This window comes from Ursus americanus, chromosome 29 (genome assembly GCF_024610735.1).
Source record: "Ursus americanus isolate L20-20 chromosome 29, mUrsAme1.1.p, whole genome shotgun sequence".
NCBI lineage: Eukaryota > Metazoa > Chordata > Mammalia > Carnivora > Ursidae > Ursus > Ursus americanus.
The window spans coordinates 12,760,411-12,780,644 of NC_142155.1; the positions used below are offsets into that span (position 1 = coordinate 12,760,411).

Here is a 20,234-nt window from a genome sequence, read left to right on the forward strand (position 1 = left end):
CCCTGAGCCGAAGGCAGACGCTTAACGACTGAGCCACCCAGGCGCCCCTCTTAAAACTATTTTGAATTCTTAATCAGGCAAATTGCATATCTCCATTTCTTTGGGGTATGTTATTACAAAATAATTGTGTTCTTTGGTGATGTCATGTTTCCTTGATTTTTAGTGTTCCTTGAAGTCTTGTGTTGCTGTCTTCATATTTGATTTTTTTTTATTTTAAGATTTTATTTATTTGTCAGAGAGAGAGCAAGAAAGAAAGCACAAGCACAGGGGAGAGGGAGAAGCCCAATGTGGGGCTCGATTCCAGGACCCTGGGATCATGACCTGAGCCAAAGGCAGACACTTAACCAACTGAGCCACCCAGGTGCCCAACTACCTTCATATTTGAAAAAGCAGTTACCTGTTTCAGTCTTTACTGACTGGCTTAGGGACAGAAATGCCTTCCATCCACCCTGTTAGGGATTCTAAGGCTTTCTCAGACCTTTTCTCAAATATGCCTACTCCACACTTCTTGTTTCTTCTTGTGGGGAATTCTTAAAGTTTTATGCCTTCTCTCAATACTGCATAGTCAGGACACATGTTGACAGCCTCCCTTTTGTTTTTCTTTCGGCAGTGATGAACGTTCAATTTTGCATTGTTTCTCGGAATCTCACAGAGTGCAGCCAGCTTCTGCAGGCACTCACTAGTCCTCTGCAAAGCTCATTCTTGCTGCCATTGGGAGCATGCACATGGAGCTGGCCATGAAGGGTTGTGTGTGTGGAGATGAGGTACATGGAGCCTTGGAGGTGCCTGTGGGCCATTAGGGGGAGAATCAAAAGTAAGGAATGCCCAGAGGCTTATGGGTGAATTTCCTAAGGAGTCTAAGGTACATGCACTCCGTAGGATTCACACCCTTTTCATACCCTCTGAGAGCCCTACCTGCTGTTCTCCCAGTATTACCCACACTATCACACAGCACACCTCAGTATTCTGGATGAGGCAAGAAGGAAGTGGATTTCTTTGGCAGTATCCTGCATAGCTGGGACAGGTGAATTCTCATTCACAAGCTCTCACTTTCCCCAGCAGGAGAAATCATGGGCTGAAAAGGTATCTCTTGGCACTGAGCTGTGCAGCCTTGGGGGAGGGGTGATACATGTAAGTTGAAACTATTCCTCTCACACTTTTCAGATTTCTTTGCTTCAGCGGTATGCTGGAACTTCTCCACTAGACTCTACTAGACTTCTTCCTGGAGTTCCACAAAACTATCTTATCCATGGGTGATGGTCTAAATTGATGTTCTTTAGGAGGAATATGGTAGAAAACTCTTATTCCCCTGTGATGATGATTTCCAGTAATTCACTTGTTCCGTGTCCTTGTGACATTCATTCCAGGTATGGTGGCAACCAAATAAGTTTCAGAAAAATGTGACTTGATGACATTTTTAAAACTAGAATTTTAAAAAGTACATGTTCATGCAAAATGTATTTATAAGGGAATTATTCTTTTTTGTTAGTAAGTGGTTGCTTAGGGAATTTCAGCTAGAATCATGGTACAATTTGACTTTATTTGGCTTCTATTGGTGCTATTGAAAGCAAAAGTCCCATATGATAGCAATTGATTCAATATTTTTATGGATTAGATGCTAAGTTTGACCTTCTAGGAGTTAAACAAAGTGCTGAGAGATGAGTAATAAACCAGGCAGGATAAAGTAAAGCCTAAAACTATAGATCAAAGACTTTTATTTCAATCTATACTTTTGTGTCAGAATCAAGTTATAAGAACCACAAATTTATTCTATTTGGCTAGCACTCTTTTTTTAAACGAATAATAAAAAATTTTATAGAAAACTGGCTTCAGAAAACTTCAATAAACAAATGACCTTAGAACAATAAAAATGAAATAAGCAGCACAAAAATTTTGTGACAAAGAAAACATCAGTTCAAATGATTTCACCAAAATCATTATATAAGAGCTGATTCTTCTTTTATACAAACTATCTTAGAGAAAGAAAGTTAATAAGTGGAATTAATGAGGCTAAAAAGCAAAGATCAGATACTTACAAAGACAATATTCATTAAACATCGTTTTTTTTTTCCTTCGGAGCCCACTGTGTGCTAAACTCTGTATGCTTGGAATTCAACAATGAACAAAAGTCATGAAGAACCTTTGCCCTTCATGGGATTAATAGTCAAATATAGAGGAATACTGACAACAAGCAATAAATGCAATCAATAGCATTTTAAATGATATGTTAGAAAGTGATAAGTGCTACGGAGAAAATGAAAAAAAATGAAGCACTAATGGGGATTAGAAATTCTGTGCGTGTGCGTGTGTGTGTGTGTGTCTGTGTGTGTGTGGATGTAATTTTAAAAACGGTAGTTCAATGTGGTCATTGTTAAAACTTCAAGGAAGTAGCTATGCTACCTGCCAGAGCAGGCAGAAGAAACAGCAAACGCAAGCTTCCTCAGGTGCGCATATGCACCAGGCATGCTTGAAGAGCTGCAAGAAGGTCACTGTTGTGGAATAAAGTTAGCAAGAAGAGAAGAATAAGAGATGACGTCAGCTATGCAACGAGAGTTGAATCCTGTAAGACATTGTAGGCCAGGCCATTGTATAGAATTTGGCTTTTACTATGAATCAAATGGAGAAACATTGGAGATTTTGAACAGAAGGATGATGAGGAAACTTCTTGGCTTCTGTGGTTTTGTAAAACTCAAGGAGATCAAGGGAAGAAGTGGGGACACCATTAATTGGGTACTGAAATAATCCAGGGATGTATGATGGTGTCTAGAATGGGTAGTAATAGTAGAAATGTGAGAATCAGTCAGATTCAGATATATAGTGAAGGTGAGACAAATAGAATAAATAATTTGTAAGGCTAATTCACTTATGTTTACAGCTGTAAAATTTCTAAGTAAATTAGAAATAATCCAGCATTGTAAAAAAAATAAATAATCCAGCATATGTCCATCATATATCATGGACAAAAATTTCCCAAATTAGATGAAATACATACATTTACACATCAAAGAAGCTCAGGAAAAGCAGGAAAAATTTAAAGGTAAACACACCTACATCAGGTGATCTGTGTACATCTAATGTACAGTATGGGTAGGGAATATATGGAATGAAGCAGCAAGTCTGCGGTGCAGCTGGGGGTCAAATGCTAAGCCTTGTGACTCAAAGTGTGGTCTGAGGACCAGCAGCAACAAGCAATAAATACAGTTAGAAATGTGGACTCTCATGTCCTACCTCGGACTTATGAAATAAATATGTATTTGAACAAGACCCTTGGATGTTCTTGGGCACATTAAAATCTGAGAAGCATTTAGACACCTGAACTCAGTGCAGTCCTTGAATAGCTGGGTTAAGGCTATAATTAAAGGTATCTTCCTAGCCCTAATCTCCTCCACTTAACCAAGTAGCCTTCAATCTTAATTCAGTTTTACTAGTGTGCCTCCCTAATGGAAAGAAACATTTCTTTATTATGATGCATTAAGTTGGATTTCAAATGAAAGCCAGACTTCTTCAAAAGTCTAAAAGAATTTTTTGAATAGGAAGAAAGCTTGTTCAGTTTCAGTGCCCATATACAATGGCTTTCAATTCCAGCTGCATATTTAGAACGACCCTGGGAGCTTTAAAATACACTGGTCCACACCAGATCTACTGAAATATGATTTCTGGGGGTGAAGCCACAGATTGGTATGTTTTGAAGCTCTCTTGTGAATTTAGTGTGCAATTAGCTTTGAGAACCACTATGAATGAACTCTCAGTTTATTGACTCTTCTATAACAATGCCTCCTTTAATCTGAATATACTGGAGTCAGTATAGCTTTCAAGTTTATCTTCCTTGAAAACTGTTATCAATCAGTTCATTAAAATGTATTAATCTGCATTATAAAATCAATTAAATATTTAGTATATGGTAAGGTAGTATGCATTTCACTTCATCCCTATCTCATAGTTAATAGTTAATTATGTCTTTTAAAAATTTTTTAAAGTATTTATTTTCTTTCCAAGCCTGCTCGTTCGTTCTTTCTTTCTTTCTTTCTTTCTTTCTTTCTTTCTTTCTTTCTTTCTTTCTTTCTTTCTTTCTTTCGGAGAGAGTGTGAGCATGATCTGGGGGACAGGAGGAGGGGGCAGGGAGGAGCAGACAGAGAGAGAGAGAGAGTCTTAAGCAGGCTCCACACCCAGAGTGGAGCCTGACGCAGGACTTGATCTCATGATCCTGAGATCATGACCTGAGCTGAAATCAAGAGTCGGATGCTTAACTGACTAAGCCACCCAGGCGCCCCCCTGATTTTTTATTTAAATTCCAGTGTACTATTAGTTTCAGGTGTAGAATTTAGTGATTCATCACTTAAATACAATACCCAGTGCTCATCACAGTGCCCTCCTTAATACCCATCACCTATTTAACCCATCTCCCCATCCACCTCTCCTCCAGTAACCCTCAATTTGTTCTCTATAGTGAAGAGTCTGTTTCTTGGTTTGCCTCTCTCTCTCTTTCTTTTTTTTTACCCCTATGTTCATTTGTTTTGTTTCTTAAATTCCACATATGAGTGAAATCGTATAGTATTTGTCTTTCTTGGACTAATTTATTTCACTTAGTATAATATTCTTTAGCTTCATCCATGTCATTGCAAATGGCAAGATTCCATTCTTTCTTATGGCTGAGTAATATTCTGTGTGTGTGTGTGTGTGTGTGTGTGTGCACATGCATGTGCATACCACATCTTCTTTATCCATTCATCAGTTGATGGACATTTGGGCTCTTTCCATAATTTGATTATTGTTGATAATGCTGCTGTAAACATTGGGGTGCATGTACCCTTTGAATTAGTATTTTTGTATCCCTTGGATAAATCCCTAGTAGTGCAATTGCTGGATCACAGGATAGTTATATTTTTAACTCTTTGAGGAAGCTCCATACTGTTTTCCAGAGTGGTTGCTCCAGTTTGCATTCCCACCAACAGTGTAAAAGTGTTCCCCTTTCTCCATATCCTCACCAACAATTTTTTCTTGTATTGTTAAATTTAGCCATTCTGACTGGTGTGTGGTGATATCTCATCACAGTTTTGATTTGTATTTCCCTGATGATGAGTGATGTTGAGAATCTTTTCATGTGCCTGTTGGCCATCTGTATGTCTTCTTGGAAAAATGTCTATTCATGCCTCTGCCCATTTTTTAACAGTTGATAAAGTTAATAGGTTAATAAAGTAACGACAAGCATATAATTAGTAACATCCAAATAATACTAATATTTAACTTCATGAAATACAACCTCTCATTCCACAGTGGTTTTGTCTTGTATATTTTTGTATAAAAATTCACTTGTACTCCCTCAGTGCCTGACAGCTAAATAGTACAGAGACATCTACAGGGTGCTACTTGGCAGGAAGACAATAGCTGTTATTAAAAATCCATAAAATAGGGGTGCCAGGGTGGCTCAGTTGGTTAAGTGTCCAACTCTTGATTTTTGGCTCAGGTCATGATCTCAAAGTCATGAGATCAAGCCTGGTGTCGGGCTCCACTCTGGATGTGGAGCCTGTTTAAGATTCTCTCTCTCCCTCTCCCTCTGCCCCTCCCCTCCTCCCCCCGCCCTCATGCCCATGCACTCTCCCCCTCTCAAAAAAAAAAAAAAAAAAAATCCATAAGATAGATATATTCCAATACAGTTTTCTGGGTAAGGGGCCAAAATTGCATTATCAGATGAAATGATAAACACAGACTACATTTTGCTCTTCAAATACAAGTTAGAAATGACTAGGAAATCAGATAACTAAGTGGAGTGGGTGAACATGTAACTTAGTTGAACAAAAGAAAGCATGTGACTTAAATAAAATAAGCAGGCTTAAGTCTAAATCACTGCCAAATAATTTAAAAAATAAACTCCACAAAGTATAAAAAAGCTGAATAATATGCAGTTAAAACCACCTCTCAAATAGTTTTTATTTCCATCTTGAAAGCTTCAAGCACAGAATTCCATTGTAAATTGAATTTGGTCATTCCTAAGTCATCTGTGTGATTCCTTACGTTTTTCATTTACGAAGAGATATTTGTCCTTTAAGAAAGCATTGCAAAAATTATTTGTATAAGACATTATTAACATATTGTTCAGAATGACATTTTCAAGTACAAAGATAAGTACAAATGTTATCAAAGCTGCAGTCTTTGAGATTACCGTGCTGCCTTGTTGGGAAGAGCTCAACACAGATGCTAGAAGATTTCTTTTTAAACCTGACCTTCTACGATCAGAACAGGTCTGAAAACTGATGATTTAAAGTCTTAATTTATGTCATTAGGTAATATCAACATAAAATTCAAGAGACCTCAGGCTACAAATGATCTTATTTAAGAAAGTTTCCTCTTTTCTATTAGGCTTAGAGTCATTGTTAGACCAAATCTTTAAGTTAAATGAGAGTCCTTAATGGCCTATGAAGAAAATCCATAACAGTAAATTATATCCAAATATAAAGTCATTATATATTTATGATTAAATGCTTAATAAATGATGAACCATTTAATTGAGAACAACCCCATTATGTGCACATTAGAAACTTTTCTCATAAATCTGTTACGGAAGTATCACTTTATCATTTGCAAATCTTAGAAGTGAATCACATAGGAAAAAACAATGGTCTTGGACAGGTTCTGGGGAATGTAACAATCAGTTTAAATAGGTAGCTGTTTTTACCCTTTAGGCAATTATAGTTTATTTTGTTCTTTTACAGTTTTTAGAATAAGTAGAACAGTCTTTGCTTCCATTAACTTTAAATGTCATGTTAAGAATATATAATCAAACATTCAAGGGGCACAATTATGAACCATATGGAGGGTAGAGAAAATTGTTCAGGATTGGTACTGCCTCCAGACTTTTCTAGTAACTACTGGTATGACCTAAGGTTAAGTACTTCACAAATATGGATGCCCCATCTTTAAAATCTGGAGGTTTGGGTAGATCTACTGTAAAGTCACTTTCAGTTCTCAAACTATCCTATGGCTTAAATTTTGGTTTATTCATGATGTAGTGTGAATAATAAACAGGATAACGTATTTCAATTTTGAATTCTGATTTCAGGAATACTTACAGTTAAGGCTGGGGGTCCTGGAGGTCCTGTATCTCCCTAAAATAGATTTTTAAGAAGTTGCATTTATTAATAATCTTTTCTTACACATTTTATTTATAAGTTTTCTGAATGGATAGAAGCAATATATAGATAAATTTTGAAGGAAAATAGAATTTCATCTTGATAGGAGTCTCTGCACAATGAAAAATATATCGTGCTTTTAGCTCTCATGATATAAATATCACCCTGTGCACCCCCCTGCTTTCTGCAGAACTTGTTTTGAAAAGCTAAAATAATCTAATTTTCTATTCTTTTGTCTACTAATCCAAAATTAGAAAGAATATCTCTTCAAATATGGTTACTTGCCAATGGAGCAGCTGGTAAGTGTCACAACGACAGATAATTTTTCTGACAAAGTTAGTAGGAGGATCAGCAGAAATAATAAGTGGATCTCCCCACTTCATGCCTCCCAGCTGCAAGAAGCAGTCCTATTGCCTCTTATAAAGCTCTGCTAAACTGACATTGCACTTGCCATCAATTTCAGGAGGCTTCGCCTATATTTACATATTTTTAAAATTCCAAAATTGCTTTGCTGACTTACATGAATACAAATTACCAGGTGTATATATTGAGAAAGTTTTCAAAATCTTTACAAAATGGCTCATCTAAGAGCTTACTATTTTCTGATTTATATGTCACCTATATGCTTTATTGTATCAGGACCCCTATTTATTTAATAAGAACCCTTAATCATTAAGATCAAGCATCACTGCTATAATGCTTTTTAGGTGGACACTATGGAGATCTTATACTTTGTGGCACAAAGCTCTGAGAGATGTTCTCATGTTGAGAATATCTCTGTAACTTTTCTTTCCTCATCTAACATAGTCACCTCAAAAGTTAAGACTTCGTATTGAGTAATCATTACTTTTTGGAACAACTGAATAAAAATAGCCAATACTCGTTAAGGAATATTGACATAGCTTAACTCTGTCACTGAGGACCAATTTGTAAGATCAGTTTTAACACAGAGGTTAATATTGAAGCCAGACAAGGATTCCCAAATGTGCTGAGAATAGAGAACAAAATACAGTGTAAAACACCCACACATACAATTCTCATCAAACTGGGATCATCCAATGACCGTATTCTGAATGACTCTTGCTTTTAGTATTTCTAAATCTCTTTTCAAGGTCACTGCCAATATATCATTATAAAATGGCATGCAAGAAGAAGTGGCAGGAAATGAAGCATTCAGACTAAGGCTGAGTTAGAAAGTTAACCTCCTTCCCCCCCAAAGGCCACCTGCTTCACCATTATGGTAGCAGTTCAGTGCTATTGGCAAAGTTCCCTGATACAAGGCGCAGTTGCTAATTTGGCAATGGAATAGCTAATGCTGTTAAGTGAGGGAGAGAAAGTGAAATCTTATAAACACAAATTAATGTCAACTAGCAGTTGTGCATTTAGTCTCTTCAAACTAATTAAATGAACCAAAAGGCTTTTCTTCAGATGCTTTTAACATAACAGCCTTTGGTTAATTTTAACAAAATTAACTTTTGGCAGTTAAATAGTATCAATGAAAAGTCACTCCATACATTCTCAGAGTTTTCTTTAGAAAAACTGGCACTTCTCTGGGTGAATACGATACCTTTTCTCCTTTTGGGCCAGGTGGACCACGGGGACCCGAGTCACCTTTCAAACCCTGTACGAAGAACACAACCATTGTGATTTCTGTACACGATTCACAGAAAGCTTGAATTTCTAAGTCATTAGTCACAAAATAAATCATAATTTACTGAACTCCCAAATCCCATTCTTCAGTTTGTAGTATAGAGAGAAAGAGAGACAACTGGCACTAAAATGATAAGTAACATCTGCGTTGTGGTGAGTACAGATACATTAAATCAGCGTGAGTCCTGAATACTGCATATTTGTGCAACTTTGCTTCCTGCTAAAATTACATTAATTCACCATCTGGGAGAACATCATTCAGATCTATATGAGCTTTTAAGTATCCACTTTGGATTGAATTTGTGGATGTTGTAAATACCTTTGATTTAGCATTGATTTGGCCTCTATAAAGCTTGCCAAAAAAATTCAAGAATTAAATAAAAGACATTTTTATATCTCTATCAAGTAATCTAATTGTGGGGGAAAAAATAAATGAAGGACATATTCTTTCCCTATCGCTCACAGCCTGAAGCTACACTGTAGTCTCTTTCCTGTTTTAAAGTATGTTTTGGTTCTCTAATTCCTATTTTTTTTTAACCTGGATTTATAACTATATTAAATGAAACTATATAAGACATAGGCAGAGGATCAGATATATATGTTCAAGGATCTCTGGACTCTTGGGTGTTTCAGTGGGTATTTAGTTGATCAGACTCAGAAATGACAGCTCGCAGGAACACCACAATATATTTCACTGGAGGGAAAAAAGCAGTTCTACAGTTGAAGGTTTTCACAGTGTAAACAGAAAGAAAGTTAGATAGGCACATCCCGACTGTGTGGTAAATAGGAAAAGAATATCTTCCTTCATCCTTGATTTAAGACATTGGATGAGGGAGGAACAATAATGGAAAAAAAGAAATTTTCTGAAGCCACACAAGGCACAGTATATCTAGATGTCTTGCTTTTCCTGGCTGAGGGACCCGTCTCTCACTGCACTGACATTTTGTGGTCAATAAACAATGTCAAATGCCATCAGCTTTAACTACTTAATACAGAAGCCATGATGAATTTCAAGAAATGAAGGAAAACTGGATACTAAAATAATCTTGTTGCAGAGATTATGTGAAAACTGTAGTCTTACACCTTAAGAAAAAAAGATTTAACGGATGAACACAGCGTCTGATTGGCAAAAAAACACTTCACAATTGTAGAAATACCTTTCAGGATAAAACTCATAGCTATGGGTCTTTCACTGTTACCTCAGAGTATTTATAGAAAAAGGATGAGTGAAAAAGAAAATCATATTTGAGATGTGATATTCTCTTATTATTTGAAATAGCCTTTCCTTCCCGAATAAGCAAAATGAGACTAGTCTGAATTGAGATGTGCTGTGAGTGTAAAACATATTAGATTTTCAATATTTAGTACAAAAAATATAAAATAGCTCATTAATAATATTATACTGATTTTATGTTAAAATGATAATATTTTGGATATATTTAATATATTATTAAAATTAGTTTCACCTGTCTCTTTTTACTTTTTTAAATACAGCTACTGGAAAATATATTTATATTTGTCTTAAAATTATATCATATTTAGAAATATACTATATAAGTATTATATTAAATAGATTCTATTTCTATTGGATAGTGTTACTCAGAAGTACAAAAACAAGAAGTTGACAAAGTCTCTCTCCTTGACCTAACTTCGGCCACACTCTTCTGAGTCTCTTCTCAACTAGGCCTCAAACTTGGCCTCTGTCCTGTTCTGTCTTTGGCCTGCTTAGCCCAGTTTTAGCCAGAATCTTTCTAAGTCAGTTTAGAAAGAAATCCCCACCCTTGATAGCAGATCAAGTTGCTCATCCCCCACTTTTGATGTGTAAGTGTTTCGCCTGCCTTTAGCAAGAATCCTATTAAGTCAGTTTATCAAGACTCCTCCTACCCTTGAGTCTGCTTTTGGTAATTTTCCACTCACTGAGGCCATCATTCTGTTGGCTATAAATCCACACCTGTCCTTGCTGTATTTGGAGTCGAGCTCAATTTCTCCCCCCTACTGCAATACCCCTATTCCAATAGGTGTGAACAAAAAGTCCTCCTTACCATTTTAATAAGCGTGAGAATAATTTTTCCCTACCAGAGTCAAGATTCCTGCCCTCAGGGAACTCGTGTTATGAGAGGAGGGTGACTGCTGATAAACAGGACAACTGGCTGAATGTGATAAGAGGGAGAGGGAGAGAGCTGTTATTTCAATTGGGGTGATCAGAAACCGCTTCTGCGTGGAGGGGACATTTGTTGTTTCAAAGGATCCAGCCATGCAATGATCCAAGGGGAAAGTATTGAGGTTAGAAGACACGGCAAGCATCAAAGCCCCTAGGGTGAACAGAATGTCACGAGCATGTGGACAAGGAAGAGGAGATCGAGTCGAGTTTAGACAGAAGTCAATACACACAGAGAACTGCAGACCATGGTAAGGAGGTTGGGTTTTGTTCTACGTGCAATGGTAAACTACTTAAATGTTTCAAGCACAGAAATGACATGATGTGACTTTGTTTCAAAAAACATCAGTTTGGCCACGATGTGAATATAGATTGTAGGCAGCAAGAGTGGAAGAAGAAAAGGGGCTACCACAGCTTTGCAGGCAAGAGCGCAGGGTGGCCAGGGTAGGGGGTGACACTGGAGATGGAGAGCAGTGGTCAGAGGCTGCACGTACTGGGAAGCAGGACGTGCAGATATGTTGGAAGAGGAGGCAAAGGAAAGGAGGTGCCAAGGCTTAAGTAAGTGATAGGATGTTGTACCATTTACTAGACTGAGTTTATTAAAAAAATAGGTTTTCTTTGTGCTTCCTGGTATAACACTCTCCAGAGAAAAATACATGAAGAAGAAATGGCTGAGAAAGACACCAAGTACCCATTTATTCAACAAATATTATTGAATATCTACAAAATATATAAGACTAAACGCTATATTCTATGAACATATGCATATGAAAATGTTATTTTTTAAAAAGGCAGCATTAAACACAACATTCAGGAAAATGGTTAACTCTGGGGTGGGGCATGGGGTTACATGGAGTTCTGGGTACACTGGTATTCCAGTTATTACTATGATTCATAATCATCGCACATTACGTGTTATAAAAATATTATTTCTAGGCACAAAATAATACATTAAATTTTTTTTTCAATATTCCTGCCTGGCAAACTAACCCTAACTGCAACTTCTGGGAAGGATTTCCTGGCAAATGAATCAGCTAATCATCCCCGGTTCAATCAACCATGGTCAGGAAGCCGTGGGGGAATAATGCGACCAAATACAAGCTGATGTGAATATTGAATACTATTATGGACGTATATAGCAAGTGGCCTAATTCTACTGGCGGTACTCAAGATGCAGGGATGTGGAGTTCAGGAGAGTCAGGAAAAGAGTGGCATTTTATGCAAAATCCTAAGTTGTTCAAACTTCCCCATAAAATAGGTATAAATAATAGTTATCTTGAAGGGTTGTTCTGAGAATCATAGGTTATAAAAACACTTAGTATATGGTAGGTACTTAATAAATGTTGCTTTTACTTTTCAAGTCCAAGTTTAGGCATAATTAATAGTTCATTCTGTTCAGGTTTGTCCTTAGTTTGATGGATATGGAACCACTGTGCTTTAACTCACATAGGATAAAATGCAATTGAGAAGTACCGCATTCATCAAGCTTCTACTTTTATGGCCATTGAAGTGGGCCCATGTAACTCATGTTCTCTTGTGACAAAGTACAATGTTTTTAAGGCCATGGCATCATAATAGGCTCTGAGAAACAGATCAGTAATGCTTTTCTCAAGTGCAATTTTTCTCCTCATGTCACACTGGTGCTGCTATCAATGGTTATTGAGTACTGGGGAGAAAAAGATGCAGCATTCACCATAAAGCATAAAGAATCAAACAGAACAGACTATGAATTCAATATTGAACAAGATGGGAATCTATTATCAAGGTTCTCAATAAAATTCATGTATATAAAGATTCTCAAAAGCACAGTAGTTGACTCTGTATGTTATGTGGAGACAGGAACTCTTATCTAAAGGCAAGATGAAAGCTGAAGGACAGTATTATATCTAGAACTATAAAAGCAGGCAGACTATGAAATTCAATTTACTGGAAGATCTACTACTCATGGTATGTAGCATCTTTAAAAATCAGAAGATACAAAATAATATTTGTTAACAAAATTTAACCCATCAATTAATTCTTCACCTCATCTTCCCATTGACTGTATCTTGTTCCCTAGCGATTATGCCAGCTGTTGTCAGCTGATAGCTCAGCTTTGTGATTTCAATATTTTTGTATTTAATAATACAGATTACATTGGTATAAGGAGATTAACATGATTATTTTAGAAACATCAGATGCTGTAATTCTGATAAGGGATGTTTGAAAGACAATAATAAAAATGCAGAGGAAAAGTCCAAACTCAGTGATTGAAATCAACTTTTCTAAGATTATATAACCCCATAAAAAAAGCAAACAAATGAAATAATTTTTTTATTAAAGATAAATGTGTTTTATGTAACCCAGTTTCAAATAATAATAAATGTTTATATGGCTCTTACTGTATGCAAGACACTGTTCTAAATGCTTTATGCATGATAACCCTGTTCACCCTCAAACACAAACAGACAAAAAAGCCCTGAAATGTTATTAATATTATCATCCCATTGTGCAAATGAAAAAAGTGAGGCACAGAGGGAGTAAGTCATGTTCCAAGTAGTATGCAAGTTAGGCAGTGGCAGAGCTGGGATCTGAGCCCAGGAAGTCTGGCTTTAAAGGTTACATTAACAACTTTATAAGACTCCTTCTCAAGTCTGTTATAAGATGCATTTGTTGAATATATCTCATAGTAGGTCACAACAAAATCATTTAATTATAAACTTGAATGTGTGTAAAATTGAAGTCTTATATTTTAAAGGCTAAAATTTAGCAATTCAAATTTTTGACAGTTTTAATATGTTTGGCATGTATTATTTAAACTATAAAGGAAATATGAACATGACCAATAACTTTGGTCCAATACTCTAATACTTTGGAGATCAATCCAAATTTACACACACATACACTACCAAGGATGCATTTAGAAAGATAGCAGCAATTTTTTTTTTTTTTTTTTGGTCCTAATGTAAGAGCTGCTACATTAGTTGATGAGTCTTAGGGATGCTAAACATTCTGCTCTTGCAAGACAGTCCCACATGACAAAGAACTGTCTTACCCAAAATGCCAATAGTGTCCCACTGAGAAATACTGAACTGCTGAATATTTCTCTGTAAATCAGGTTTACATTTTCCAAAGTGAGCTTGCCCATTTCTTGAAAAGGCTGGCACAGAAGAAATTATTAAAAGGTACATTTCCATCAAGATATTTGTAATATGCAAGAATAAAGATCATTTAAAAGGGCTTTTGAATTCATTTAGTAGGAATATTAAATTCTTCCAATTTTCTTTGACTTGGAAAGTAGTTGGAGAGAGCTGGCCCATTGAGTTTATTCACCCTGCATTCTAACAGAGTGTTTCTGAAGTTAGAATCTCCATCATGGCTTGACTTTAATTCAAATTGAAATCGCTATTATAATGCCCTTCATTCCTTAAGAATGTGTACCTGTGCTTATTGAAAGTCAGAGTGAACTGTCATAAATGTTGAATGATTTTAATTTGCACAGTCAGTTTATTTTAGCACTGAAAAATAGGCAGTGACAAGTGTGGCATGATTTAGTGGGAAAATAAGAGACTGTTCAGTCAAACATGTAGGGTTAAAAGCTGATTTTACCATTTTCTTAAAAAAAAAAAAGTCGCTTAATTTCCCAAGTCTTTATTTCTTGCCTCTGAAAACAGAGAGGCTATAACCCCCTGCCCTAGCTAGCCCCTAAAGCTAGAGTAAGGATCAAATTTCAAATTCCGTGTGAAAATAGTTTATGAATGATAACACATTATTAACAATACCACCACTAATGATGTAATAGCAGAGCATTTGATTCTTTATTTCTAATGTTCGTAGAGGGGAGAAAAGGAGAATTCTCATTACTTTTTCTTATTTCTCCTTAGTCAATGACTCCTGAATATCTTTGGCAAAACTGGGGAAAGGAAAATAATATCATCTACATATTAATTGAATAAGCAAGCGAGAAAAGTTAATGTGCTTTGTCCTGTTTTACGACGTACCTAATGAGCTACATTAAACAATGATGGTGCTAAAGAAACGACAGCCCTGCGACTGGGGGCATGCAAAGAGCTCTTCCAAGATCCTCTCCAAGAGGAAAGGTCACACTGCCCACGACACTATGTGCTCTCTTAGCAGGTGGGTCTTACTCAGGTTTGGAACTCCTACAATGGCTGCCAGAGCATTTGGGCATGTAGTAGGAACTCACATAGATGTGTTCATCAATTGATTACTTCTAAAAAGCCAAACCATCTTACTTGCGGACACCATAAGAAAAATTTCCAAATCTCTAAGTTAATGTAAATAGATTTCAGAGTCCAACCCCTCACATTTCCAGTTTTATTCAGGTGTTTGGATAAACCCCTCTCTATTTCAATTCCAATGTTATCTTTTTTTTTTAGATTATTTATTTATTTGAGAGAGAGAGAGAAAGCGAGAGAGAGCAGGAGTGGAGGAGAGGAGCAGAGAGAGGAAGGAGCAGATTCTCCTGCTGAGCAGGGAGCTGACGATGAAGCAGGGCTCGATCCCAGGACTCCGGGATTATGACCTGAGCGAAGGCAGATGCTTAGATGACTGAGCCACGCAGGGGCCCCTCCAATGTCATCCTAATCAACTTCTAAAAATCTGTTTTGTTTCTCTATCTCAGGGAGCCCACATACATGCAGCTTGGTTTTCTTTTGTAACACTATCATTAATTTCCTTCAACCCTCCTCCATTTTTCATGAAATAACATCCTTCCCATAATGCATGGTCAAAATCTTGGAGCTATTTTTGAGTTTTTAATACTATCAAGTGCCAAACTGCACATATTTTGCCACTGTAATATCACTGTCTACGTACTCCCTCCCATCTCTATTATCCTACTTTGGGCTCCAATTATTTATATTTTAGACTATTATAATACTTTCTCCATTTTTGAAATTAAAACTTGGCAAATAATTATTGGGAACTTACTCTGAAAATATTTACTAAGTACTAGGGATTCCAAGAAATGGTCTTTGCTCTCATGAAGAGCATAATAGAAAAAACAAAACATAGGCAAAGGCCCAAATTTTATCCATTTCATAGAACACACGGTCAAACTAATTTTCATTGAAACACAGCTCGGAGGATGTCTCCCCTCGGTTCCGAGGAAGGAGGGCAAACATCCGTGTGTACAGCACCTTCCACACTCTGGCTACAGCTGTATTCTGCTTTGTTATTCCTTCATCTTCTCACATGCAGCAGGAATTCCAAAAACCCAAATGGATGCTTCAACTTCCATCATACTTTTAAGTTTGTAATCTTAATAATCTCTTCATATAAAATTACAGGACATCATAGTGATGGGGACCTTAGACTCTACTCTAAGCCCATCCTTTACATATGTAGAAGTGATTTTCTTAGCTAGTGACAGAACTGGGACACGGTGGCCTCTGGCTTTCCACTCCAGAACTTTTACTATGATACCAAGTACCTCCACTGGTGGGGAAGGGAGGTGAATCAGATGCTCTGTTTAAGTGAAGGTGCCAACAGTTGTGACATCCCATGTCTTGATGCATTGTGAAAAGCTAGAGAAGATGCAGAGATTCCTCCAGCTACAAGCCCTAGGTACCAGTTCCCGTCCTCTCATAGAGAAAAATCACTTCAAAGGGGAAAGGAATAAGAATGAGGGTCATATTAAATATATAAATGGGGCTTCTCCAGAAGTAACAAGAAAGTAAAGCTGTGAGGGGTCAGAACCTCAACCCAGTGTTGACTATAGGTTTAACTATAGGAACATAGTTCCTAAAGGTTGACTATACAAACACAGAAATACAACTCTGCCCTCCCCTTCTCCCCTTCTTCTCATCATTGCAATCCCACCCATGCAGACCCTTCAGTAGATGGAACTTTGGTATAAGAGGAAGAGCGACTCTGGGTAAGAAAACAGACCACATGAGAATGTATGTAAGAAGAAAAAAGATAGAGGAAGACCAGAGAAAATGCAAACCAGAAACAACAAAAAAGAAAGTGCTGTTAAGGATGACACAATATGAAATATGTAAACCCAAGGAATGACCCATAATGACATTAAAAACATGGAGCCATGAAAAAAACTGCCTTGATTCTTGAATTTGCCTTGATTGTGACTAGTTCTATCATGGTTAGTAAAGTCTTAATACCCTCAGACAGTCAAAATATTTCCCTGGCAAAATATAAACAGAATATTAGAAAAAAAAAGTTAGGCTTACATTTTGTCCATTAATGCCAGCCAGACCTGGATCTCCTTTTTCTCCTCGTTCCCCCTAGAAAGAAACAATTTATACAATGAAAAATGTTATAGCCTGAGAACCTTTACTAAGAAAAAACAAGAGAGTTACATTGTCAGGGCATTTGTAACAATGTGATTACTTTGCTAATCCTTTGAAAGAAACATTTATTAAAAACAATTCTGAGTCCTAAAACCAAAGAGAAGTTTAAAGGTTCAAAGAAAAGCTGTATAAAAATGATTTAAGGGTAGAAATAGAACAAGGATTATTTATTTTCTTCTATAAGCAACAAAGAACTTTCTGGAGGGCAATTTGGCAATATATATCAAGAGTCTTAAATCTGTTCATTTAATTTGGCCCAGTAATTCTGCTTCTAAGGATGTATCCTAGGGAAATTATCAGAGATGAAAAGTTTTAGGCACTAAATTGTAGAGTACAATGTTATTTATAGCAATAAAAAAGAGAAACATCCTAAATGTCCAATAATCAGGAACCGATTAAATTATGGTATATAGATACAATGGAATATAATACAACCATTAAAATCATGTTTATGAATTTTACTTTATACTACAGGAAAATTTTTACAATGTAAAAAGCAAGATACAATTAAGGGATTGACAAATTCAATGAATAAATGTTAGCAAATACCTATTTTTATTACTTTAAAGTTACAAATGTTCAAAATGACCATTTATACCAATTGTTTATGATACATTCCCACAGTGACATATATTTTTGTTTGATTATCATCTGAAAGATCTATACTTTTATTGGCAAATGCTGCACATGTGTAGCATAATTCAAAAACAATTGAATACCTTTTTACCTATGCATCTACCTACCTACTGCCTACCAACTTATGTATCCACCTACTATGGGTCTTAGAAACAATACTGGAAGAAAACAAACCAGAACAGTAGAAGTGGTTAATCTATGGGTTCTGTGATTATGGGTGATTTTTTTCCCCTTCACTATGTTCTTCTTTTTCAATTTTTTAAAACAATAAATATATATTAACTGTAAAATCAGTAAAAATGTCTAAAAATAAAAGAATATATTATGCATATAAAGAACTCATCCAAGTTGCCAGGTCTATCATGTAACCCAGTGTGTGTGTATGTGTGTATGTAGTAGTATTTATAGTAATCTATGCTTTGTACTGCTAGGATGATTTTATCCTCTTCTTTATTCTGTTGTACCTCTTCCTTCATTTTTTTCTAACAATGAACACTCTTATTTTTATATGCAAAAAAAATACTTAAAGAAAAGCAAGCATCTGACTTTATGAGAAAAATACATTATACACTGGAAGACTATGTATGATTACATCTAAGACTATGTATTCATCCAAGACTATGTATTATTACAATACTGAAATCGTATTATTACACTATTGTGTAATTATAGTGTATTATTACACTATTGAAAACACAGGATATGAAGTAAAAATAACTTGATTACTGGAATATAAATACATACAATATGTAGGATAAAGAAAAGTATATATAAACACACTCAGTGAAATAGGGTCAGGTTAGAATAAAGCTGAAAATTTTAAACTGAAAATGGAAGGATGAGGAAATACCCTAGGCCTGTGCCGTTCAATGTGGTAGGCACTAACCACATGTGGCTCTTTACATTTAAATTAATTAAGATTAAATAAAATATAAAACTCAGTTCTTCAGTTGCCCTGGCCACATTTCAAGTGCTCAGTGGTGCCTACACTATTGGACTGTGCAGATTAGAACACTTCTATCATTACAGAAAATTCCACTGAACAGTGCTGTTTCAGAAGATGTCATATATGACAGAAAACAAAATAAGAATTAAGAGGCTCAGAAATACACAGATGAAAATACCTATCTAGTAGGGGGGATAAGAAACAACATGGTGTCTACGTGGTGACACAAAATGTGCTCAGCAACGTTAACAGAATGAATTGAAATTTTGGGCACAAGGAGACAAATCTAATTCCATGGATATATCATCATTAACTTTCAGAACATAACTAAAAATGACTATAATCTTTATTCAAAATTAACGGTTCTCACAGGAGGAAAAAGTAAACAACTTTATAGCAAAGAAATATGTGCCTATAAGGAAATCTGCAAGCCCAACTATGGTAAGTTAAATAATACCTATAAAAGTTAAATAATACCTATAGAGAGAACAGAGTTGATAATCTGATGGAGTTTATGCTGCATGGCAAGAGGAAAAGAGATGTGGCAGAAGGCTAAAGAAGAAACATGCTGCTTCAATTTGATCACTGGCAAAAATCTGCAACGGATTTTAAAAAGTAGAATAGGGGCGCCTGGGTGGCTCAGTCGTTAAGCGTCTGCCTTCGGCTCAGGGCGTGATTCCAGCGTTCTGGGATCGAGCCCCACATCAGGCTCCTCTGCTGGGAGCCTGCCTCTTCCTCTCCCACTCCCCTTGCTTGTGTTCCCCCTCTCTCTGGCTGTCTCTCTCTCTGTTAAATAAATAAAATCTTTAAAAAAAAAAAAGTAGAATCATATAAAAAGCAAGTACAGGTCACAGTGATCAAACAAGGTTCACAAAAACCAAGCCATTTACTTTACTATCATTGTTACCAAATCCTATAATGTTTCCTACATGGCAAGCATTGCTTTAAGCATCTTGTAATTCTGTGACAATCCAGGACAAGGATAGGACTATTACTCTCATTTTACAGATGAGGAAACTGAAGACGGAGAGGTTACCTAAGTCTCGAGGTCACACAAGTAAGCGGCAGAACCTGCTTCAGCCGGGCAGCGCGGCTCCGGGATCTGTGCTCTAAAACTTCTCAGCTCATTTGTTTTTGAAACAGTCCAGGGACAATAAAAAATGCAGTGCATATCTGGATTTCTGCAAAGGGGGAGGCAAAGTCTCTTCCTGTGTCCCTCAGAGTAGGAAACAGAAATACGGCCCAGGCAACACTACTACTGGTGAGTATATAACTGGGAGAAGAATGGTACCCAATGGATTTCTCCCTCTCCCTCACCTATTTAGGTCTCTGCATCTTGACATTATTGACAATTCTTAGTTATGAAAGCTATCCTGTACACTGTAGGATACTTAACCTCATCCCTG

The 20,234-nt window shown here is 36.4% G+C and overlaps 1 protein-coding gene across 2 annotated transcripts in view; it reads right to left on the reverse strand.

Moving 5' to 3' along the window:
- Window positions 1-20,234, reverse strand: part of COL19A1 (collagen type XIX alpha 1 chain) — a 286,447-nt gene that overhangs the window by 150,246 nt on the left and 115,967 nt on the right. For both annotated transcript variants that reach the window (XM_087856904.1, XM_087856903.1), the window contains exons 13-15: window positions 17,127-17,180; window positions 8,695-8,748; window positions 7,068-7,103 (exon numbers count right to left, since the gene is read on the reverse strand). In XM_087856904.1, coding sequence (XP_087713030.1) covers window positions 7,068-7,103; window positions 8,695-8,748; window positions 17,127-17,180 — 144 coding nt within the window. The remainder of the gene's footprint in view (window positions 1-7,067; window positions 7,104-8,694; window positions 8,749-17,126; window positions 17,181-20,234) is intronic.